The 23,671-nt window shown below is 60.7% G+C and overlaps 2 protein-coding genes across 4 annotated transcripts in view; both read right to left on the reverse strand.

Annotated features, from left to right (window-relative positions):
• CELSR2 (cadherin EGF LAG seven-pass G-type receptor 2) overlaps positions 1-14,297 on the reverse strand; it is a 30,672-nt gene extending 16,375 nt beyond the window's left edge. For 2 of the 3 annotated variants that reach the window (XM_040085441.2, XM_040085440.2), the window contains exons 1-12: positions 10,565-14,013; positions 7,940-8,587; positions 7,246-7,468; positions 6,665-6,780; positions 6,167-6,255; positions 5,374-5,531; positions 4,765-4,928; positions 3,720-3,845; positions 3,100-3,266; positions 2,264-2,449; positions 2,045-2,158; positions 240-414 (exon numbers count right to left, since the gene is read on the reverse strand). In XM_040085441.2, the coding sequence (XP_039941375.1) occupies positions 240-414; positions 2,045-2,158; positions 2,264-2,449; positions 3,100-3,266; positions 3,720-3,845; positions 4,765-4,928; positions 5,374-5,531; positions 6,167-6,255; positions 6,665-6,780; positions 7,246-7,468; positions 7,940-8,587; positions 10,565-13,211 (4,813 nt within the window). In that variant the 5' untranslated portion in view covers positions 13,212-14,013. Of the gene's footprint in view, positions 1-239; positions 415-2,044; positions 2,159-2,263; positions 2,450-3,099; positions 3,267-3,719; positions 3,846-4,764; positions 4,929-5,373; positions 5,532-6,166; positions 6,256-6,664; positions 6,781-7,245; positions 7,469-7,939; positions 8,588-10,564 lie in introns of all 3 variants that reach the window. The other variant, XM_040085439.2, reaches the window with a different exon arrangement.
• Positions 14,298-15,617: 1,320 nt separating this feature from the next.
• SARS1 (seryl-tRNA synthetase 1) lies at positions 15,618-23,503 on the reverse strand. The gene is given in 12 exon segments (XM_040085805.1): positions 15,618-15,979; positions 15,981-16,066; positions 16,142-16,271; positions 16,358-16,515; positions 17,391-17,520; positions 18,245-18,466; positions 19,197-19,352; positions 19,639-19,782; positions 20,237-20,395; positions 20,926-21,006; positions 21,172-21,242; positions 23,315-23,503. Coding segments are annotated over 12 exon segments (1,542 nt in total). The 5' UTR covers positions 23,451-23,503; the 3' UTR covers positions 15,618-15,910.
• Positions 23,504-23,671: the final 168 nt, after the last annotated feature.

Below are 23,671 nucleotides of genomic sequence, written 5' to 3' on the forward strand. Positions count from 1 at the left end.
CAAAGATGTAGAAATGAGGGGTGCCACAGATGTGTCACAGGGGTGTCAGCATCTTAGGGGCCTCAGGCTGTATCAGGAGAGTGTCGGGGAGTGTTAGGAGGCTTCTGGGGGGTCTCAGGGTGTCCCTGTTCACTGGGGTGGCAGAGGGGAATGTCACAGCGGTGTCAGTGTCCAGGGCTATTGGGGGATGTCTGGGGTGTGTTGAGGGGGTGTCGAAGGTCTGGGCGGTCCCTGCTCACCTGGGTGGCAGCGGCATGAGAAACTGTCCCAATCGTCACTGCAGTAGCTGTGGGGGGGGCAGGGCCCCGAGTCGCAGGGATCGGGCAGGGCACAGCCCTCCTCCATGTTCACCTGCACCGCCTGTGCCAGGCTCAGGGCACCCGCAGTCACCACAGGGTCCCCAATACGCAGGCCCTGCAGGGTCACCCATCAATGTCCTCATTGAAACCCACCCCCAAGCCACCCTGGACCCCTCAATACACTCCACTCCATGCCTCAGTTTCTCTCACCATTCCTCCAAGACCCCACAAGAACTCCCTGCATGGTGTCACTATCACTGTGATCTCACCACCACATGGGACCCACCATGTCACCCCAAAACCCCCTGCCCAACTGTCATCCCTACCTCAGTGTCCCTTGCCACAACACAGGACAGCCCAGGACAACCTGGACTCTTGCAGTGTCACCCCCTTCTCAGTTTCCCCCACCACACCGGACCCACTGTGCCACCCTGAACTCCCTGCATCCTGTAACCTGTCATTGTGCCTCAGCACCAAATTCAGCACCAAACTCAGCACCACATGGTGACACCCCAGTGTCACCAGCAGTGACCCCTCATTAACCTGGGACACCCCCCACCCCAAATTCCCTGTGTGGGGTCACCTGTCAGTGACCCCAATGATGCCCCAGCCACCATGACCCCTCCCGCCCCAGTGCCATGCCCAGCCTCAGTATTCCTGTCTACCACCCCTGGGTGGGATGACCTTTTGCATCATCCCATTCAGTCTGTCCCACAACATGTGACACCCTGAACCTCACACCAGGACCTGCTGTGTCACGCCAGTCCCCCTCCCCAGTCACATCACCTCTTGGTGCTTCAGCAGCCCCAATACCAGCTGGTACCCCCTGTACCACCCATGACCTCCCCAGTCACACCCATATCCCCACGGCACAGTCCCCATCCTGCCCAGGCCCTGGGGTGATATCCCTCTGCCTGTCACTATCCTGGCATGTCACTATGCCCATGAATACCCAGTGCATCCCCAATGTCCCCCTGCCCACACAGTCTACGTCTCCTTGCCCTGTGCCAACTCCCTGTAACCACATCCTTGCGCCCTTCTCCATCCTTCCCATGTCCCCAAGTCCTATGCTATGCCTCCACTGCATGCCCCCAAACCCCGTGACAGGTCCCTGTGCCTCCCACCCATTCTGCCCATGTACCCACTTTTCTGTCAGGTTCCCAAACCCCATGCCCCATCCCTATACCCATGTCCCAATATCCCTGTGCTGCCCTTCATCATGCCCACATCCCACTCCCCATGCCATGTCCCCAAGCCCTGTGCCCATGTCCCTGTGCTCCCTCCAATTGTGTCCATACCCCCAACCCCTGTGCGCATGTCCCAGTGTCCCTGTGTACTCCTTTATCACACCCATGTCCCCAAGCCCTGTGCCTGACTTCATTGTTCCCTGTCCCCAACCTGTCCTACATTGTCAAGCCCTGGGCCCATGTCCCCAAGCCCTGGGCCAGGTCCCCAAGCACTGTACCCATGCTCCTGTGCCCCTCTTCATTGTGCCCATGTCCTCATCCCCAAGGCAAGGCCCTGCTTCATTGTGCACTGTCCTCACCCTGTGCCACATCCCCAACATCTGTGCCCACATCCCTGTGCCCATTTCCCCAAGCCCCATGCCATGTCCCTGTGTCCATGTGCTGTCCTCCCATTGTGACCATGTGCCTTACTCCCTCTTCCACTTCCCCAAGCCCACCCTCCACACCTACACCTGCCACCACATGCTCCCCACACCCTCCAAGTCTGTGCCTCCGTACCTGCAGGCACCCCTGGAACCCCTCCTCCACGGTGCCACTGTCCCCCAGCAGCCCCCCGAGGCTCAGTGTTCGCAGTCGCAGTCCCTGCAGCTCTCCAGAGACATCGTCCACCACCTGGGGGACACAGGGACTCCTGTGGGTGCCTTGGGGAACCACAGGGAGTGCCACAGTGGCACCCAGAGATCATCGGAGTGGACGTGTGCCTCAGTCTCCCCCTACCTGGTGACGGCCATAGTCGAGGGTGAGTAGGAGGAGGATGGTGGAGGGGTTGCGCCTGGGGCCTTCCCGCAGCTCCAGCTCCACGTGGTGCCAGGCACCATCATTGACTTTGGCCTGGGGCAGACGCAGGGTAGCCAAACGGGCCCCCCCTTGCCAGGCACCAGCCTCCACCTGCCCCTCGCTCAGCTGTAAGGGGTAGACACATCAAGGACCCCAAAAACCTCGTGAGCACCAGGCACTGCCCACCAGGAAATACAATTTCCCCTGAGACAATAACACAACCCCCGGGTAATGCCCCCTCACAGGGTAGCACCCCTTTGCACTGTTCCGCCCCCCAGCAACACAACCCCCACAGCAATACCTCCAATGCCAACAGACCCCCCCCCTCCAGGGCAATACTCCTCTGGCACTTCTCTGAGGTTAACTCCCCTATTCCAATCCCTCAAGCGACTACTTCCCCGTGGCCATATCTAGCCCCCAGGCAATGCCTCCTATTCCAATGACACCCCTGGGGCAATGACCCCCCCAGTGTAACAAACCTTGTGCCAACAACTCCCCAATGCCAATAACACCAATAACTCCCCCCACCCTCAATGCAATAACCCCTGGCACTGCCCCAGTGCCAACCCCCTTATACTCCCGCTCAGGTCAATACCCTCCAAGGGCAATGCCCCCTATGCCAATGACACCAAGAACAATACCTCCTGTGGCAATGACCCCTACCCAAATCAATAACCACCCCCCTCCAGCAACCACCCTCCCTCCCTGGCACTTTCCTCAGGAAAACTGCCCTATTCGACTCCCCCATGCCCTCCCCATACCTCCCCCGTGCCCACCTGCAGGATGAGGGTTAGACGAGCTCCGGCCCCCGCCCGCAGCAGAACCCCGCGGGGGTGGCGGGTGCGGAACATGATGCGGACTGGCCAGGGCAGGGAGAGGGGCAGCGCCAGCCCGTTCCACGCCACGCGGCTGCTGCCCACGAACCGCTGCGGGCCCGCCATCTCTGTGGGGCATGCATGTGGGACAGGAGGCAACTCCCACGGACTCCCCCAAGCCCACCCCAGGGACCCTCGCGCCGTGAGGCGGCCACGTGCCCCCTGATACAGACCACCCACACACCCAACCACGGACTCCCCACACCCCATCCAGGACCCCCCACAGCCTCTCACATACCCACTCTCAGATCCCCAGCAACCACCGGGGGACCCCATGCACATCCCACAGATGCCAACACACCCTCCCACAGATCTGCTGCACACAGCCACACATCCCCTGTACTCCCTCACTAACCCACAACTACTCCACAGACCCCCAAACACATGCAAGGATGCCCCTCACCCCCTTCCCACACCCCTCACACCCACCCAGTAGCCCTCCCCATGTCTCCCACAGACCAACAACAAGCCTGTGGACCCCACACAGCTCCACCACACTGTCCCCCCAGGTCCCCCAGTACCCTCCTGGCAGGTTTTGCCCCCAAAGCCCAGCGGGCAGCGGCAGCTGAATCCCCCCCACTCATGCACGCAGGTGCCACCGTTGTGGCATGTATTGGTGTCACACAGGGTCTTCTTGGGGGGACAACCTGGAAGGGGGCACAGGGGTCGCATGACACACATGACCTGGGATTCCTGGCCCCATGGGACACAGACAACCACACATCCTTGAACCCTTATCCAACCCCACAATCCTTGTACCCCTTGACCCCCCACCCCACACACCAACCCCACCCCAAAGGGGACACAACCCTATCTAGTCCCCCAGCCCTGGCATCTCCCCACCCCCAGGGGACACAGCCTTGTCTGTGCCACCCACTCCAGCTCGATGGCCCTGGCAGCCCCTCAGCCCCCACCCCACAATCAGGGGACAGAGAATGCCCTACCACCATGTCCCTGGACCCCCATCCAGCCCCATGAGCCTGGCACCCTCTCCCCACACCCATGGGACACAGCACTGCCAGACCTGGGCCCCCAGCCAGTACCCAAGCCCCAGCAACCCCTAGTCTGTATCCCATACCCTGGGGGCACAGCCCCATGGCCCTGGCAACCCTGAACTCAAACCTACATCCTCTGACTTCCTCTCCCACATCTAGGGGGCATAGAACTCCCACCCCAGCCCGTTCAGTGGATCTCTCTGCAGCCCCATGGCCCTGGTACTCCCTCACCCCCTCCCCACACTCAGGAGGCACAGCTCTGCCCTGTGTCCCCTGGACCCCCATCCAGCCCCATAACCCTCACACCCCCTCCCCACATCCAGGGGCCAGTGCCTCATGGCCCTGGTACCCCTGAACCCACACCTGCACCCCCTAACTTCCCATCCCACACCCAGGGGGAACAGCATCCCCCATGCCCCCTGGACTCCCATCCATCCCTCCAGCCCTGGAACCCCTTCCCATCATTCAGGGGACACAGCCCCACTGCTCAGGTACCCCTCAACCCTACACCCCATCTCCTTCTGCTCGAAGGAGCACAGCCCCCCCAGCCCCTCCCAGTCCCGGAGCCCACCAGGCAGGGTGCCGTTGTTAGCAATGAAGGCTGCCATGTCCACAGGGCGCTGGTCAATGTGCAGGTGCCGCATGCACCCCACAAAGTGCCGGCTGCGGATTGGGAAACTCTCGGGCAGCGTTGGGACCCCCCCCAGAAGCAGTGGCCCCGTCAGGTCCAGTGATCTGCAGAGCCCACCATCACCTCGGGGATTCAAGAGGCCCCCGAGGACCCCACAACCCATGGGGTCCCCAAGGGAACCCCAAAGGGACACACAGCCACCTCCCATCCCACGTGAGTCACAAGGGAGCCCCAAAGAACACCCACGCACTCCAAAACCTATGGGGACCTGAGGGGCCACCCAAGGGGTTTTCACCCATAGGGAACTCAACAGACCCCCAAGGGACTCCCCACCCCCCCAATGCATTGAGATCCCAAGAGAACCCCCCCCAACCAATGGGGACCTCCAGTGACCCCCCCCCATCCATAGGGATCCATGACCCCCACAAGGGATCTCTACCAGTGAGGGCTCCAGACGTACCTCACCCATAGGGACTGTTCACCTCCAAGGGACCCCTCTATGTGTACCCCAAGGAACCCCCACCCATGGGACCCCCAGGCCCCCCTCACTTCTTGCTGCCAGTCTGGGTGCCCTGGGCAGCACAGGAGTAGTTGCCGAGGAGGGGCCCAAAGCGCAGGGCCATGGCTGTATCACAGTCGTCCACAGTCACCACAGCCACCTTCTGCTCTGAGGGGCCCTGTGGGACCCCTGAGTGCCCCACAACCGGCTGGAGGGCCCCATATCAGGTGGGGAGGTCCGGGACCCCCATCCTGCAGCCTTTGTCCTGCTCCTCATCCTCCCACTTCCCTCTGGCCCTTCAACCCTCATCGTGTTCCCATGCCCCTCCAGCCCACCAGCTCTGCACCCTTCAGACACCCCCAACATTCCCTTCCATCCCTTCAGCCCCTTTAAACCCCTCAATGGTTCCCTTCATCCCCCCCAGGTCCCCATCCCTTTGACCTCCTCTTCCTCCATCCCCCCATCCCAATTCCTTGGGGGTCCCCACAGGTGAGGAAGGGAGGTGGAGTTCCTTGGGGCCCAATGGGTGAGGGAGCAGGTGAGGGTCCCTTGGGGTTCTCATGGCTGGGGGCAGCTCTTGAGAGTCCCTCGGAGTCCCACAGATCTCCTCTCTACTCTCCTCATCCCTCCAAAACCCCCTTCCCCTCCACTCCTTCCTCTTCCTCCACCTCCCATCTCCCATCCCTTGGGATCCCCATGGGTGGGGACATCCCTTAGGGGTCCTTTAGGTGCCCCAAACCCTCTACCTGATCCCCCACAACTCTCCACTCCCCCACCCATCCCTTCCATCTTCCCTTCACTCCCCACCCACTGTGCCCCCCCCCATGCTCCCCGTTCCCCCACCTTGTTATAGTAGTGCAGCTGCACCCGGTGCCACTGCCCATCGCTGACACCTCCTGGCACGAAGGGTGACACCGTGGTGGTGGTCTCACCTGTGGGCACAGCATCAGGGCAACACAGCTGGACGCAAGGAGGGGTAGCGGTCCCAGGGATGGGATGCCGAGGATGCAGTGCCAGGGATGCCATGTTGGGGACATGATGCAGGGGATACAGTGCTAGCAATGGGATGTCCGAGATGCAGTGCCAGGGATGCAGTGTCAGGGATGAGAGGGTGGGGATGCAGAGTCAGGCAGTGCCAAGAATTGGCAGGCCAGGGATGCAGTGAGGAATGCAGTGAGATATGCAACGAGAGATGCAGTGCTGGGAATGGGATGCCCAGGATGCAGTGCCAGGCAGTGTCAGGATGGGATGTCTGGGATAAAGTGAGGGATTCAGTGAAGAATACAGTGCCCACGAGGGTGCTAGGGTGAGGTGCCAGGGTGTGGCAGGGGCAGTGTGTACCTGCTGAGAAGGTGAGCTGCAGCTGCTCATCCACAATCTCCAGTGCCACAAAGTCATGCCGCTCGTTGAAGCGCCCGTTGTACAGCAGGAGTCCGTCCCGCTCCTGTGTGGCAAACCTGGGGAACACAAGTGCCAGGAGTGCCTCAATACCCCACCGTGCCTCCCTGGCACTCCCCAACACCCCCTGACCCTGCTGTGCCCCTGAGGCCCACCCCTCATGCCCTGCCCCGTGACCTTGTACCCACTGTGAGATGCTGGCACCCATCAGCCCCTGCCCCCACAAGGTGCCCCCCACCCCACTGCCCCCCATGCCAAGTGGTAACCCACACCCTTTGTGCCCTCAGGGTGGCCATAACCCCACACTCAATCACCCCACAGCCGATCTGATGCCTTTGAGACACCCACCACCCCACACCCACCCACCCACCCACCCACCCAGTGCCCACAAGACATCCATCACCTCACACCCCAACACCTCTTCTCACACCAACGGGGCAACCATCACCATCTACCCCACACCCCATGTAATACCCACAGGGGCACATATCACCCCCCACCTCCCCAGATTCCTCCAGGCTCACGTGAGGCCAAGGGTGAAGTGGAAGCGCTGGCGGAGCCCACGAAAAGTGATGAAGGAGCGCGGGGGGAAGCTGCGGGTGCTCATGGTGCAGAAGGGCTTCTCATAGTGCCCGGGGGGGCATTGGCACCGGAATCCCCCCACCAGTAGGTTCAGGCAGGTGCCCCCATTCCGGCAGACCCCCGGGGTGCAGCGCCCACCCCGGGAACTCAGCTCACAGTGCTCCCCTGTGTGACATCCAGAACACCAAAACTGGGGTGAGGAGTCCCATGTCCCCCCACACCTCCCCATTAAACCCAGAGTGCCCTGCCCAGGAGCTCAGCTTGCAGGACTCCCCTGTGATACCCCGATGCCACCAGCATCCCAAAAATGGGGGGTGGGGATCCCCTCTCCCTCCCCCTCTCCCTCCACCTGAGCATCTTTATCCCCAGCTCTATCACCATGGCAACCACCTCCCATTGCCTTGGAAACCCAGAGACACCTCCTCCTCTCACATACCCTCCTCCACCTGGCTAGCACCCCTTAATAAGGGGTCGTGTGGGGGCTGGAGTCCCAGGGTGGGGTAGGGGGTGTGGTCCCAGTGCCACCAGTCTACTGGCGGAGGGAGGGAGGCGGGGAGGGAGAGAGGGCTGAAAAAGAGCTCGATGAGGAAAGATGAGGATGGACACTATGAGGACGGGCTGGCCAGCGGCTCTAACCAGTGAAGTCTTCGTGGCACTCGCAGGTGTATCCGCCCTCACGGCTCTGGCACCGCCCGTTGCTGCCGCAGGGGCTGGAGTAGCAGAGGTCGATCTCGGTCTCACAGTAGTCGCCGGTGAAGCCAGGCGGGCAGCGGCAGCGCAGGCCCGTGACAGGGTGGATGGGGCGAAAAAGGATGGTGTCGGAGGCCAGGAAGGGCGCGGAGCTGTCGAACTGCAGGACGGAGACGCAGCGCATGTAGTTCTCACAGGGCTCGCGCAGACACACGTTGTCATCAAAGGGCAGGACGCGCTGGGCCGTGGTGGCCGCCAGGAGCGACCGGTTAAGGTAAAGCCGCTCCTGCAGCTCCTCCGACGAGAAGAACCGCGACGCGCCCGGCACCGCTGCCGGCAGCAGTGCTGAGAGGCTGACATTGAGGATCCGTGCTGGCCCCACATCTGTGTCTGTCTGGATGTTGAAGAGGACGACGTGGTGGCGGGGGGTGGCCAGGACAGCCGCCACCCCCTCCAGGAAGCGGCTGAGCAGGGGGGACAAGAAGCGCTCCTGGGACATGTCAGCCAAACGCAGGGTGATGCTGTTGCTGAGCATCTCATCCGTGATCACTGTTACCCGCAGCGTGCACTGCGCTGTTGCGCTGTGAACGCCATCTGCGGACAAAGGGGGGACACAGGAGGGGGTCAGTGACAGCAATGGACAACTCTGGGAAAGGATGGTGGGATGATAATAGTGCTGGATATGGGGCAACCAACTGAACCAGCTGTTGTTGGATGGGGACAGTGCTGTGGGGGCTTGATCTACTTGGCCACCATAAAATGGGGACAGTGCTGGCCAGGAAACACCTAGCCTATGCAGGCACTGTGGAATGGGGGCAATACTGGCTATGAGGTGGCCATCCCACTTGACCAGCATGGAATGGGGACAGTCAGGCTATGGGGGACCTTTCCTGCTCAGCCACCAAGGAATGAAGACAGTGATGGTTATGGGGCTGGTGCTGTTTTGGGGGTGCCAATCCCACCTGGCCATCACAGAGTAGGGACACCGGGATGGGACGGTGTTGGCAATGGGACTGGAACTTGTTACCAGGCTCCTGTCCCATCTGGCCACTACTGAATGGGGACAGTGCTGGTTATGGGGCTTGTGCTGGTTGTGGGTGCCCATTCCCCTTGGTGGCCATGGAATGGGGATAGTGTGGTCCATGGGGTGCCCATTCTGCTTTGACACTGTGGGGTGGGGGGCATCTGAATGGGTTTGGTGGTTGGTTATGAAGCTGGTGCTGGTTTCTGGGGCTGGTGCTCTTTCTGGGGCTGGTAATGGTTATGGGGTTGGTGTTGCTTGTAGAGCCAGTGCTGGTGGGGGAGCAAAATCTCTGCTGAACACTGGGGCACCCACCTTTCTCCTCCTCCTCTTTTTCCTCCCCCTGACTGAGGGCAGCAGGACGCAGGACAGATGGGGAGCAGGCAGACAGATGGATGAAGGGAGCATGGGGACAGGTGGGGGGACAAGCAGGCAGAAGGGAGTGCTGCAGGGAGTGGCAGGGGCCAGGGCTGCTCAATGGCCCATGGCCAGTGACTGCTGGCCAGTGACCGGCAGGGGAAAGGTTGCCATGGCCACAGCAAAGAGGGCCCAGCTATGGCTGGACCTTTTGTTTCCTTCCCACCTGCCCCTGCACTTGGGATAGGGGGGAACTCCCTGCCCCCACCCTTTGTGTCCTAGGCCCCCTGCTTTGTGTGGCCAGAGCAGGGACCCCAGTCAGGGGAAGCTGAAGGGCGATGGGAGCCATGTGGCTGGGGGCAATAGACATCAGGCATGGCCTGTGGCCCAGTTTCCCCCTGACCTGGGGGTGACCAAGGAGATGTTCCCCCACCTTGGGGTGACCCCCATCTCCAAGAAGCACCTCCTAGACACCCTACCACCCAAACAGTGCTGACAACTGATGGCATAATGCCCCTTATCTTGTGATGCCCCCCCACACTGGGTTTGGGGGCCTCTCAGTGGAGGTCAGGGTGCCCCCTCCAAATACACACACCAGGCCCTGTGTCTCCTGCCCTGAATTCATCAAATGGAGTCCCCTGGAAACACAAACATTGCGGTGCCAGGACTCCCCCAATACTACACTGCACCCTGAGCCTTCCCAGATTCACCTATCTGATCCCCCATAACAAGCCCCCAAGGGTACCAAGACCCCGGTGGCCCACACCAGCCTCTCCTCCCCCAATACATGCAGTGGGTCCTGCCCCATCCTGCTCAGTGACATAATGAGAAGTGCCAGAACCACCTCTATACAGCTCAGGGGGGGTAGGAAAAGCAAAGAGGATGCTAGGGATCCCGATGGCCTCCAGCTTGGATGTCTGGGGTGTGATGGAGGCACAGCATCCCATTATCTCCCCTCCCCTAGATCTCGAGGGTGGAGGCAACCAGAACAGGGTGGTAGAACTCCAAAACACCTCAGAGGGGTGGTGGGACCCCGCAATACATCATCCCTTCTGAGCTGGAGAGTGGGGGCAGATAAAACAGGGTCATGAGACCCCATAACATCTCGCCTCTATGCAAAAATAGATGTCAATGTAGCCACAAACCTCACGCGCCTTCCCGCACACAGTGCCCTCCATGAGTGGGAATCTTACCAAAGACAGATACCCTCATGATGGCCTCAAGTGGGCGGTTGCTGTCCAGGGCCGGGCTGAGGTGCAGGTCTCCACTGTGCGGATCCAGCAGCACGAGGTTGAGCTCATTGCCCTGTTCAAATGCATAAGTGAGGTGGTCAGAAACATCAGGGTCATGGGCAGGGATGCGGCCAATGACGCCCCCAGGGAAGCTGCCAGAGCGGTTGGTGATGTAGTTGTTGAAGAGGATCTCAAAGTTCTTAAGCTGAGGGCTGTTGTCATTAGTGTCACACAGGCGCACATGGATGGTGGCCCGACTGACCAGTGGTGCCGAGGTTGCCTGGACCACCATGATGTATTCGGCCTTGGTCTCATAGTCCAGGTCAGCCAGGGCGGTGAGCTCTCCAGAGAAGATATCCAGCTGGAAGACTTCGGGGATGTTGCCCTCCACAATCTGGTACATGATCTGGGCATTGGTGCCCTCATCGGGATCGGTGGCAGTGATCCGGGCCACCACCAGCCCAATGGGACTGTTCTCCTCCACAAAGATGTCAAACTCGTCCCGCTCGAACACAGGTGGGTTGTCATTGACATCCAACACTGTCACCTGGATCTCCACTGGTGTCCTCCGGGCTGGGACCCCCTTATCCACAGCAAATGCCCTCAGGGAATACAGCGGCACATTTTCCCGGTCCAGGCGGCGCAAGGTGCGGACAATGCCCGAGGTGGACTCAATGATGAAGTCGCCATCACCATCAACACCCCCTTGGAAGGTGTAGAAGACCCTGCCATTGAGCCCGGAATCACGGTCAGTTGCAGAGACCTGGAGGACGCTGGTGAAGGTGGGGACATCCTCGTAGATGGATCCCTGGTAGGAATGACTGAGGAACTGAGGTGCATTGTCATTGACATCACTCACCAGGATCTCCAGGTAAGTTGTGTCGGATTTCTGTGGGATACCATTGTCCTGAGCCGTGATGGCCAAGGTATAGGACACCTGGTCCTCATAATCCAGCTCCATCTGAGTAGTGACAGCACCAGTCTCAGCGGCAATGCTGAACTGGGGGATGCTGTCCTCCATCAGGTAGGTGATGCGGGCATTCTCCCCTGTGTCCTCGTCTGTGGCACTGATGACCACCACTGTTGTGCCCACTGGCCGATCCTCATTGATGTTGACAGTGTAATGGGAGCTCTGGAAGACGGGGCGGTGGGTGTTGGCATCGGTGACATTGACAACCACCTGGGCAGTGTCCTGGCGGGTGCCATCAGAGGCAGCAATGGTGAGCAGGTACTGCCGCTCCAGCTTATAGTCCAGGGGCAGGGCAAGGGAGATGAGCCCACCACCGCTCTGGCTGGTGATGGAGAACCGGTTGCGGGTATTGCCACTGGAGATCTGGTATGTGATGATGCTGTTAGCATCACGGTCAACAGCAGAGACAGTCAGGACACTGCTGCCCACTGCTGCGTCCTCGTTCAGGCGGGCACTGTACTCCCGCTGGGTGAACTCAGGGCTGTTGTCATTGACATCCAGGATGGTGACACTGACGCTGGCCACGGAGGCCTTTGGGGGGGTGCCCTGGTCCTGCGCCTCCACCCTGAAACTGTAGAAGTCAACCACCTCCCGGTCCAGCTCAGAGGCCACCAGGATCCACCCAGTGCTGTTGTTGATGGCAAAGGGGAAGCCAGTGCCAGTTTCCAGCAGGCTGTAAACTAACCGGCTGTTGTCACCTGAATCAGCATCAATGGCTTGTACATGGATGACGGAGTAGCCTATGGGGACATTCTCCAGCACGGTGGCCTGGAACGGCGTGCTGACAAAGATGGGTGCATTGTCATTGACATCCAACACCTGGATGGTAACCAAACCACTGATGTTGGAGAGAGGTGGGCGGCCACCATCCTGAGCCCGGATCCGCAGGGTGAACTCCTTGGTGACCTCGTAGTCCAGGGGTGTAACGACATCCAACATGCCTGTCTGCGCATCAATGTAGAAGTGCCCACGGGTGTTGCCACTGACAATGCTGTAGTGCACCAGTGCATTGCTGCCTTTGTCACGGTCGGTGGCCGTCACCTGCAGAACCGCTGCATTGGGCACCACATCCTCAGGGACCTGTGCCATATAACGCCGCTCGCTGAACTGCGGCGCATTGTCATTGTCATCCTCCACAGCGATGCGGACAGTGGCTGTGGCACTGCGGGGACTGGGATCCTGGCCTTGGTCTGTGGCCTCCACTAACAGCTCGAAGGCATCCACCACTTCCCGGTCCACAGGGCCACGGGTACGGATGACGCCTGAGCGGGAATCGATCTCAAAGACCTCATTGGCATCACCGGTATTGAGGAGGCGGTAGAGGATGTTGGCATTGGGACCAGTGTCGCCATCAGTGGCCCGCACTGTAAGTACCTCATAGCCCACCTCCAGATTCTCTCGCACGCTCTCCCGGTATTCTGGCTGCTCAAAGACTGGGTCGTGGTCATTGGCATCACTCACCATCACCGTCAGCGTGGCCATGGCACTGCGCCGGGGTGTCCCATGGTCCACTGCTGTCACACGGAACACATGAGTGCTCTTGCTCTCACGGTCCAGCGGTGCAGTGGTGCTAATGGCACCAGTGACAGGGTCCACCGTGAAGAGGGCATCAGAGCGGCTGTCGAAGAGTGCAGCCATGGCATAGTGCAGCTGGCCTGCCTCCCCCTCATCAAGGTCCTGTGCTGTCACTTGTGTCACTGATGTTCCTGCTGGCTGGTTCTCCTCCACTGTGGCCTGGTAGCTGGAGGGCTGGAACTGCGGTGCTGTGTTGGGGCTGCGGCGGGGGCGGAGGTGAAGTATAGGGGGCCTGGGGAGCACTGTGGTCTGGGACTCCCCAACATCCCCAGTGTCCACTGCATCCCTAGTGCCACTGGTCTCCCTAGGGATGTTAGCGTTCCCAGCATGTCCAGTGCTCACAGCGTTCCTGGTGTCGCTAGGGACTTTTCCAGTCTCCCCATTATGTTCAGTATCTCTCGTGCTCCCAGCATCTATGGAGACTCTCCCAGTCTCCCCAGTGAGTTCAGAATTCCTGGTGCCCCTGGGGACTGCAGTGCTCCCAGTGCATCGAACACCCTGAGTGCTCAGCACATTCCCAGGGCTCCCAGTGTCCGTGGGGATGCTGGTGTCCCCGGTGTGTCCAGTATTACTGGCGCTCCTGGTACCCCTGAGGACATGGGTGCTCCCAGTGTCTCCAGTTCCTCCAGTAACCCTGGCGCCTCTGCTATCCTGGGTGCCTCCAGGGTCCCTGGCGCTTCCAACGCCCCCAGTGCCTCCAGCATCCCTAGTGCCTCCAGGCTTCCAGGTGTCTCCAACATTCACGGTGCCTCCAGTGTCCCCGATACCTGGAGACCCCGTAACGCCGCCGCCACTGTCCCCACTGGAAGAGCCGGTGCCTGGTGCGGTCCCATCGCCGCCGCCCGCGGCCGGTGCGGGCCCAGCGCTGTCGCCGCTGTCCCCGGTGCTCGACGGGGGCCGCGCACCGCCGCTGTCCCCGGTGCCGCCGCGGAGCTGGAGTGGCGCCGGGAGCGTGCTGGACGGACGGGTGTGGGTGCCGGTGCCGACGACGGTGCCGAAGCCCGTGCCGATGCCGGTGGGGGTGCCGGAGCCGATGCCGGTGGCAATGGTGGCGGCCGGTCCCGGTGCGGGAAGCAGCAGCAACACCAGCAACACCAGCAACGGCGGCAGCGGCGGGAGCGCGGCCCGGCGGGTGGGCAGAGGCCCCATGGCCGCTACCCCCCCGGTGCCCCCGGTGCCCCCGGTGCCGGTGCTGGTGCCCGCAGCGATCCGCGCCACCGCCTGCGCCCCGCCCTCGCCCGCGCGCGCCCGCCGGGGCGGAGCCGCCAATTCATCGGCCCGGCCGCGCTTAAAGGAGCCGCCGCCGCCGCCCCCGGCACCTGCCGGCGGCACCCGCAACCGCAGCGGCAGCGCGGGCGCGCTGCGAGCAGGTTGCGCGCATTCGTGTGAGGCGCACATGTGCGCCCTGCGCGCACACGTACACGCACACAGGTGAAGGGTCTTGGACGCACCTGTGCACTGCAGGCATGCGTGTTGCACGCGCAGGAACACGCACGTCGCACACGCGGGGCAGACAGGCACCAGCGAGCACATATGACATGGGAACCACGTATGTGACACACGCTGCACATAGGAAACCCACACGCAGCACACACGTGTGAGACAGAGCATGTGTGTGACACAGCACGGAGATCATGTGTGTAAACACACAGCATGTGTGGCACATGCAGCACTCACGGCCCCCAAGCCCTCGTGTCCCCACCGCCGGCCGTGACTCCACACGTGGGAGTCCGTGTCCCCTCACTCCGTAGCTCCCCGCCCGATCCCCGGGCTCGTCCCACCGCACCGGGACCGGGGGCACTAGAACAGACTGGGAGCAACTGCACCAGGGTGAGAGGGACTGGGGATGTTGAGGGCGCCGGGACAGACTGGGAGGGACTGGAGAAGCTAGAGAGGGACGGATCCCCGCGGTCCCTAGGTGCTGGCCGCCCCTCCCCCCCCCGCCCCAAGCCGGCGCCGGTCCCAGGGCGTGGGTGCAGGCAGGCGGCGCGAAGTCGGCCCCCGCCACGGCGGAACGGGTCCGACGGGTACCGGGGACGCCGGGGCGGCGCTTGGAGCGCCGGAACCCCCCCACCTCCGCCGGGGGCTCCGGTGACTCACTGGGCCGCTCCCCGCCGGTTCCACCCGACTCCACGGCCAAGGCGGCGGTTGCCCACGCACACGCAGCAGGGCGCAGGCAGGGCTCCCCGCATTGGGGGATGGAAGGGGGCAACCCTCCCATTCGTCACCCCGCCCCGGAGGAGGTGGCGGGCAGCAGCTGAGGCTGAGGCTGTGGGCCTTCGGCCCCACTTTGCATCACAAAGGGGCTTTGTCTGGGGCTTTGTGTGGGGTCGGCAGGAGGGAAAGAGAACGAGGAGAAGGGAGTGCGGGGGAGGAGGGGAAGGGAACGAACGGTGGTGTGCAAGGGAGATACGTCCCCAGGCTGGACCCCCCCCCCTCCCCTCCTCGGAACCCCCCCAAGAACACAGCTCAGCAGCTCTTGGCTTTATTTCAGATGGAGGAGGGACATGTTATGCGGGCACAGCGGTCCCCAACACCACTCAGCGAGAGGGGGACACATGGGGGATCCCAGACCCACTCAGCAGGGTAGGGGGGGACATATAGGAACAGGGGCAGCGCCCTAACAGTGTCAGTTCTTTGTGGGGTGGAGACAGACAGTGACTCCCCTCCGAGGCAAAGACCACGGTGAAGGGCACAGCCTGGCGATGAAGGTGAGATGACTCAGGAGGCCCCCAAAGTCCTTGGAGTGCAGGGAGACACCCTCAGACCTCCATGTTCTTCATCTGCTCCTCCAGCACCTGGTCCCGTCCCCCCCCTGCCTTCTTCTTGCCCCCCCCCTTCCTGCTGCTTCTTCTGCTTCTTGGAGAGCTCCTGCTCAATGGGTGCCGGCTTGACAAACGGAATCAGCTCCCGCAGGTCTGGGGGAACAAGGGACCCCTGTCACCACACCCAGCCAAGGAGCAGGGCACGGGGAGGGCACAGGGGGATGTTACCTGGGGGCATGAAGTTCTGGAGCTTCTCAGGGATGCGGATGCCCTCAGGAGTCTGGTGGTTCTCCAGGATGGCACAGATGGTGCGGGTGGTAGCACACATGGTGGCATTCAGCATATGCACAAACTCCACCTGTGGCAGGAGGACACAGGGGATGTGTGTGACATGGGGAAAACAAAGAACACACAAAGAACCCCCCCCATGCCCACTAGCCTCACCTTGTCCATCATCTTCTTGGTCTGGCCATAGCGGATGCGCAGGCGCCGGGCCTGGTAGTCGGTGCAGTTGGAACAGGAGACAAGCTCACGGAAAGCGCCAGAGCCAGGGAACCAGGCCTCCAGATCCAGCTTTTTGCTAGCTGCATGGTTCAGGGAGCCTGGAGGGGGGACAGTGCTTAGTGGAGGGTCCCACTGCCCTTTGCCTATCCTGGGGCAGAGTGTAGGGTGAAGCCTCCGAAGTCACTTCCGCAGCTTGGTGCCGATCCAACATGGATTCCTGCTCTGCCACAGTGATGTGGGGTTACCTCTCAGCCATGGAAATGTGGGGTCCCCACTTGGCCACAGGGTCAACAAGCCACAAGTTGTTTGGTCATGGGGATCTGAGGGTGTGGGAGACCTGCCTGGACACCGATGGGGAACTCCTGCTCAGCCAAAGAACATCGGGTTCCTGCTGTGCCATGGGGATATGGGGGTCCCACTTGGTCACAGGAATGTGGGGGTCCCTCTCAGCCATGTGGATGTGAGAGTCCCACTCAGCTATGGGAACATGGGGCTCTCTCTCAGCCACATGGACATGGGCTTCCCACTTGACTGTGGGGAAATGGGATTAGGCCATGAGGATCTGGGATTCCTCCTTGGCCACAGGGATGAGGGATTCCTGCTCAACTGTGGGGATGTGGGGTTCCCACTCAGCTGTGGGAGTGTCAGGTTCTCACTCTACCAAAGGGATAAAGGGGTCCCACTCAGACACAGGGAGCTTTTAAATGAGATCTTTTTCCTGTAAGCATTTCCAGGAGGAGCTGGGACACTCCAACTGTTCTTCTGGAAGGGACAGCAGGAGCAATCCATCACAGCAGTGCCCACACCCGCTGCCACCAACCCAGGGCAAGGCGGAGGATTCCACAGAAAACAAAATGTCCCCTTCTCTTCCTCTTCAGTGTGGGGACACCAGTGGGCCAGAGACAGGAAACTGCCATGCTGGGAAGAAGATCAGGGACCTCCTCGACCCCCCCCATTACACAGAAGCCCCTACCTGAGACAATGTTGACGATGTGGTAGGGAATCCCAAGGGACTGGTAGAATTCCTCAGCTGTGGTCATCATCTCCTCAAATATCTCCCAGGATTTGTTGTCGTGGGGGGAGGAGTAGACAAACTGCTCAATCTGCAGAAGGAATTCCACAGTGACATCAGGTACAGCTCCAATTCCCACTGGAACCCCACAGTGACACCTAGTGACACCCTAAATTCCAACTGAAAACCTGCGGTGACACTGGGTATAGCCCAAATTCACATCAGAAACCCAGAGTGACACCTGGAACCCTTTGAGTCACTGCTGGAACATCATGGTGACATCCCAAATTCCCATCAGAATACCAGTTACACCTGGTACATTCTGAATTGCCACTGGAACATTGCAGTGACATTGGGTACACCCTGAATTCCCATTGGGAACATTGCTGTTGACACCAGGTACACCCCAAATTTCCATCAGGTTCACGCCAGATTCCCACGAGGTTCACCCCATGGTGACCTCCTGTACATTCTGAATTCCTGCTGGAACCCCACAGTGACACCAGGTACACCCTGAATTCCCACTGGAACACCACAGTGATACGGGGTATACACCCCAGCTTCCTGGTGGGAACACCACAGTGATACGGGGTATACACCCCAGCTTCCTGCTGGAACACCACGGTGACAATGGGTACACCCTGAACTCCTGCTGGGTACACTGCAGTGGCACCAGCTACACCATGAATTCCCACCAGGACACACTGAATTCCTACTGGAACCCTACAGTGATGCGGGGTACACTCTGAATTCCCACTGGGACCCCACAGCAACCCTCAGTACACCCCGAATTCCTGCCAGAACCACTCCTTCACCTTCTCGAACTGGTGGACACGGAAGATGCCACGGGTGTCCCGGCCATGGGATCCCACCTCCTGACGGAAGCAGGTGCTGAGCCCCGCGTACTTGAGGGGCAGATCCTCAGGCCGCAGCCACTCATCGCGGTGCAGGGCAGCAATAGGCTGCTCTGATGTGGCGATCAGGTACTTCTCATCGATGGAACTGTCCTCTGCCCGCTCGCTGCCCTTCCCGATCACCTGCAGGGGACATGAGCCACCAGCCCTCTTCTAGCTGCTCCTGCACCTCCAGGGACCAGCAGCGAGTTTTTCCAGGGCCGGATGGTTTGGGAATTCATCACAGGAGGAGTAGTTTGTTGGTCCTTCAAAAGGGCTGATGGCAGGGACAAGTCACCTTTATTACCCGTGGAGATGGACCCCAGAGATGAGCCACCTCCTTGTCACGTTATCACCATCACAAGCCACCTCCTTGTCACCTTTGTCACCCATGGACCCCAGAGCATGTCACCTCCTTGTCACTGCACTGCCATCATGTGTCATCTGTACAAATGGACCCCAAAGATGAGCCACCTCCTTCTCACCTCATCACCATCATGTGGCACCCATAAACATGGACCCCAAAGATAAGTCACATCCTTGTCACCACGTCACCAATGGAGATGGACTCCAGAGACTACCTGTCTCCTTGTCATCTCATGGCCATCACGGTGTGTCACCCGTGGAGATGGACAGTGTCACCACAAACTGTTTCCCATGGAGGTGGACTCCCAAGACAAGACACCTCCCTGTCACATCATCACCATCACAACGTGGAGATGGATCCCAAGGAGAGGGTAAGGAACCACTGCTACCATTGCTGCCGCCACCACAGCCTTGCCAGAGCAGAGGGGACCCCACTGCCTCCCTCCCCACAGCCCCACGGGGGTGGCTTGCTCCCAAGTCCAGTCCGAAATCTGGAGCAATCCCTTACCTTGTAAAGCTCCTCGTCAAACTGGCTGAGCTGGGCCACCTCCTGCATCACCTCCTTGCGCATGAAGAAGGGGGTGTACACCGGGGTGTACCCCCGGGCACGGAGGCTCTGCAGTGCGTACTGGATCAGTGCCTGCTCCAGGAACACCAGTGGGCCCTGGGAACAAGGGTCACACTGCCTGTCATACACACACCCCGCTGGGCTGCTCCTCCTTGTTCAGAAGGCCCAGGAGACATGGAGCCCACAGAGCTGCAATGGCTGCCAGGCTCAGCGCCACCCCAGACTGCAGCTGGAACAGATTCTGATGAACCACTGTGATCAGTGTCCAACCTACACCCCCACCATGGAGGCTCCCATCATCCATCCCAGGGGAGGAGAACCCAAGGCCCCATCCCTCCTCATTCCTCTCTGAAACCGATCGTTCTGGGGTCACAGCTCTCACCTTAAGGAAGTAGCCACGGCTGCCAGCCACGACGGCGCCCTTTTCCCCCTCATAGCCATCCACCATCACCACCAGATCCACATGGGAATATTTCTTCCTGCAACTGCAGTCACCCCACACACGCTCCACCTTGTTGTCCACATCCTGCAGGAACCCGGAGAAAAAGAGGAACGGGAGCCTATCACCTCCTCAGTGCCCTGGCACACTGTGACATTAGTCCCTGAACCACACTGAGCCCATTTTGGGAGCTCAAACTCCAGACTGTAGCTTATTGTGCAGCCACTTGGCAGTGAGCCTGGCCCAGTTGTACTCCTCCCAGCAAAATATTCCTGCAGGATGAATGGAGGCAGCAGAGGGAGACCCCGTCCCCACCGCAGGAAGCGCCTTTCCCATGAATTCCCCCAACAATGGTGTGCCCAGTGTTGTCTGAGCTGTTCTTTATCTGATCCCAGTGGGAAATGCCAGCCTGTCATGCAGATTTCCCTCACCCACCCACCCAGCCAACCACCCAGCCTGGCTTGGAGGATCCCCCCCTGGGGGCCCCCTGCTTCCTACTGTGCTCCACTGACCCAGCCCCACCTCCCTTCCCGTGTCTCACCTCGTCGTTGCTAATGGGCACAGAGGGGTGGAGGAGGTTCCCGATCTCCCGGAGGCTCTCAAAACGTTCAGCCTCCAGCCGCAGGCGCTCAGAGTCGCACTCCAGAATGGCCTCATCAATGAGCAGCCGAACTTTCTTTATCTGGGACACCTGGAGATGCTGCAGAGAGACCTCTGGATGAGGTAGGGGAGGGAGAAGACCACCAGGAAGAAAGGCCTGCTCACCCAGCACAAGGAATACTGGGCCCAGCATGGTGAATTCTGGACCCTCCACAGATTCTGGAGTCCCTGGGCTGGACACACTCAAGAACAGCCTGAAGGGACAAAGAGGCAACAGGCTAGGCTCTGGAAGGCCTGAGCTGCTCCCATGGCAGCCAGCACTGCACTCATTAACCAGGGTGACTACCAAACTGGGATCAAAGCAGGCAGGGAGGGATATACTGAGGACATGGAAGGACTGAGGCTACTCAAATTCCCAGGGATGAGTCCTTGACTGACACAGAGCGATGCTGGGGAGATCAAGGACACCAAGGACGAGTCAATTATTGATGGTGTGAGACTGGGAGATTGAGGATCCTCCCACCTGAGGCATCAGGCCCCCCTCATTTGGTGAGCACTTTCAGGCCATCAGTTTGGGAAAAGCTCTGGACAAACTGTAGGCACAGTGGAGGGAGTTGGGTTCTCACTCACCCCCAGGACATCAGCCGTGAGTTCATCCAGGTTCTGTGCACTCTCTGGTACCGATTCATCTGTCCCTACTGGTTCCTTTTTCTGCAGCAGGAGGAAAAAGGAACCCCGGGAGAGTTAAAGAGTAAAATTCCAGGGGGAAAACATCCCTCAGAGACACAAGGGAGAGGCTAGAGGGCTGGGAGAAGGAGAGATGTCACCAGTTGGTGATGTCCCACCATGAGGTGACCCAGGGCACTCATGCCCCACCTTCATCTTGTCCCCAATGGTTTTGCTGCACAGGTTCTTCAGCTTGTTCAGGTTGTCGGCACGAAACCTGCCTGGAAAGAAAGGCAGTGGCTGTCACCTGGAGTGGGAGAAGGGCTGGGGCCCCCATTTGGTGCAGAGAGGTGATATGGAGTCCCCACAGGAGCAGCAGTGGGGGTGGCAGCTCCAGGAATACCCACAGGCACTAGGCCTGGGGTTTCTGGGAGAACTGAGGTTGACCATGTGGAACAGAGTTTCAGGGAGTAGGGATGTCATTGGAAAACACCTGGAGTGACATTGCACTGGGACCCCCAAGCCGGGCTGGAAACCTCCATGACGTGCTGGGATGACACTGGGATGGGACATCCCAACTCTAAGATGAGGACTCCACAGTGCGATTCCCTATGCTGGGCTGGAACCCCAACACTGGGATAGGACCTCCACACTGGGACCCCCATGAGAGGATGGGATCTACCACATTGGGCTGGAACTCTCAGGCTGGGCTGGGAACCATGCACTGGAATGGGATTCCCCATCCCATGCTAGGATCCCCCACATTGGGCTGCGACCCCCATGCTGGACTGGGAACCCACCCTGCCAAGATGGGAATCCCTCCACCAGGATGGGACCCCCCCACATCAGCACAGGACCTCCATACTGCACTGGGACACCCCCCCCAGTTCTGAGGGCTAGGGACTCTCATGCTGGGCTGGGACCCCCACACCAGGTTGAGACCTGCCCATACTGCACTGGGACCCTCATGCTAGGATAAGATCCCCCCCTCCACAGGCTCAGAGCTCCCCCATGCTGGGATTGCTAAGGGATGAGCAGATCCTGGGATCTGAGGCCACAATGATGAGATTCAGGGAGTGTTGGATGAGGGGAGCATGGATGTTCCCCTTTCATGACCCCATGGCTGGGAAGGGCAGAGCCCAGGACCTGGGGCAGCTCAAACTGGGGACCCAGCGCCGAGAACGAGCCACCCCATCAGTGGGAGAGATCAGTCCCCAGGGGATCCAGAGCCAGGGAACACGAAACAGGGCACAGCACGGGCTCCACGGCACCGGCGCCGCGGGATTGCATCAGCCAGCGCATCCCGCCGACCTGCGTCACCCTGTCACCTCCTGTAGCCACCCGCCATTCTCCAGCACCGCATCCCGGGGACACAGAGCCCGCGGGAAAGGCTGGGAAGCTGGTGATCCCGTAGGATGAAACGCTCTGGGATAACATGCGGGCACGGCTGGAGCCGGGGACTCCCGGGCAAGACCCAACCAGGACATCAAGGCGAACGCATGAAAGGGGAGCCCCGAGCTCCGCTTTCATCCCGCAGCAGTAGAATGCTGCGGTGCCCTGAGAACGGCGGGGTTTGGGAGCACCCACTCCTCCCGCCGCCCTCCAACTCCTCTGCACAACCGGCACGCTCTGACGGATCCCTCCGCTCCATATCCTGCCGGGAGCTACGGGGAGGTGGCTGCTGCCCCCCAAGCCGTGCAGGTGTGGATGCACCCCAAATCTGGGAGTGGCACTGTCTAGGATCCCCGCCGCTCAGCTGCATCCTGCGGCAGTGCAGGGAGCAGATTCCTGGGGATCGCAACGGGACGGGATCCATGCGCGGGCTAAGGGGAACCAGCGATTTGCCCCTCAGCCTGGGAGGAGGGAAGGCGGTTCTAATGGGACAATTTCTCCCATCTCAACCCCTGGGATTAGAGGCGAGGGGGATCCACCCAGGGACAAGCCCTCGGTCTCTGCTGCGATCTACCCACAGGATCCAGTCCCAGAGGGCAATGATCCACCGAGGTTATCCCCGAGGGCTGCGGAGGAATCACCGAACAGCTGGGGAGGGTGGGAAAGAGCTTCCCTAAAGGTCACCCCATCTCGGCGAGGAGGTTCGCGGATTGGTGTGGAAGCCGGCTCCAGGTCCTCGGGAGGAAGGGAGAGCGGGAGAGAGGGACCCCTAGGGCATCCCCCATCCCCAGGGAGAGGCGATGGCGGGGGGAGTCCCTTCACCTGCGGACCGGTCACCAGGCTGACGGGGTGGGGAAGGCACCGGGAGGGGAAGACATGCCCACGTGTGACAAGGGGGTGACAAGCCCTCGGGGGTCCCCCAGCCCGAAGGTTCCCTCCCACTCCACCCAACCCCACGTACACCTCCGCCAGGCGCCGTCCGCTCGCACCAGCGCATCCACCAGCGCGGGGTCCTTGAAGCGCTTGCGCTGCATGTCCCGCACCATGGCGGGGTCTCCGCCCTTGTCGGCGCGGAACAGGTCCAGATCCAGCACCATGACCGGCGATGGCGGCGGCGTCACCGGGCACACAGGCGGGGACAGCTGCTCCGCGCGCATGCGCGGGAAGAGGCGTGGCCGCGGTGATGCTAGGGGGGCGCAGCAGCGCCCCTTGGTGGTTGGAGGTGGCGCAGCAGGACGGGAGGAGGGGCAAGGGAAGTACGGGAGCGATGTGGAGGGGCCGGGGGGCCCGAGCACCCCTGACCCCCACCAAGAGGGGT

The sequence above is a fragment of the Hirundo rustica genome, chromosome 24 (assembly GCF_015227805.2).
Source record: "Hirundo rustica isolate bHirRus1 chromosome 24, bHirRus1.pri.v3, whole genome shotgun sequence".
Taxonomy (NCBI): domain Eukaryota; kingdom Metazoa; phylum Chordata; class Aves; order Passeriformes; family Hirundinidae; genus Hirundo; species Hirundo rustica.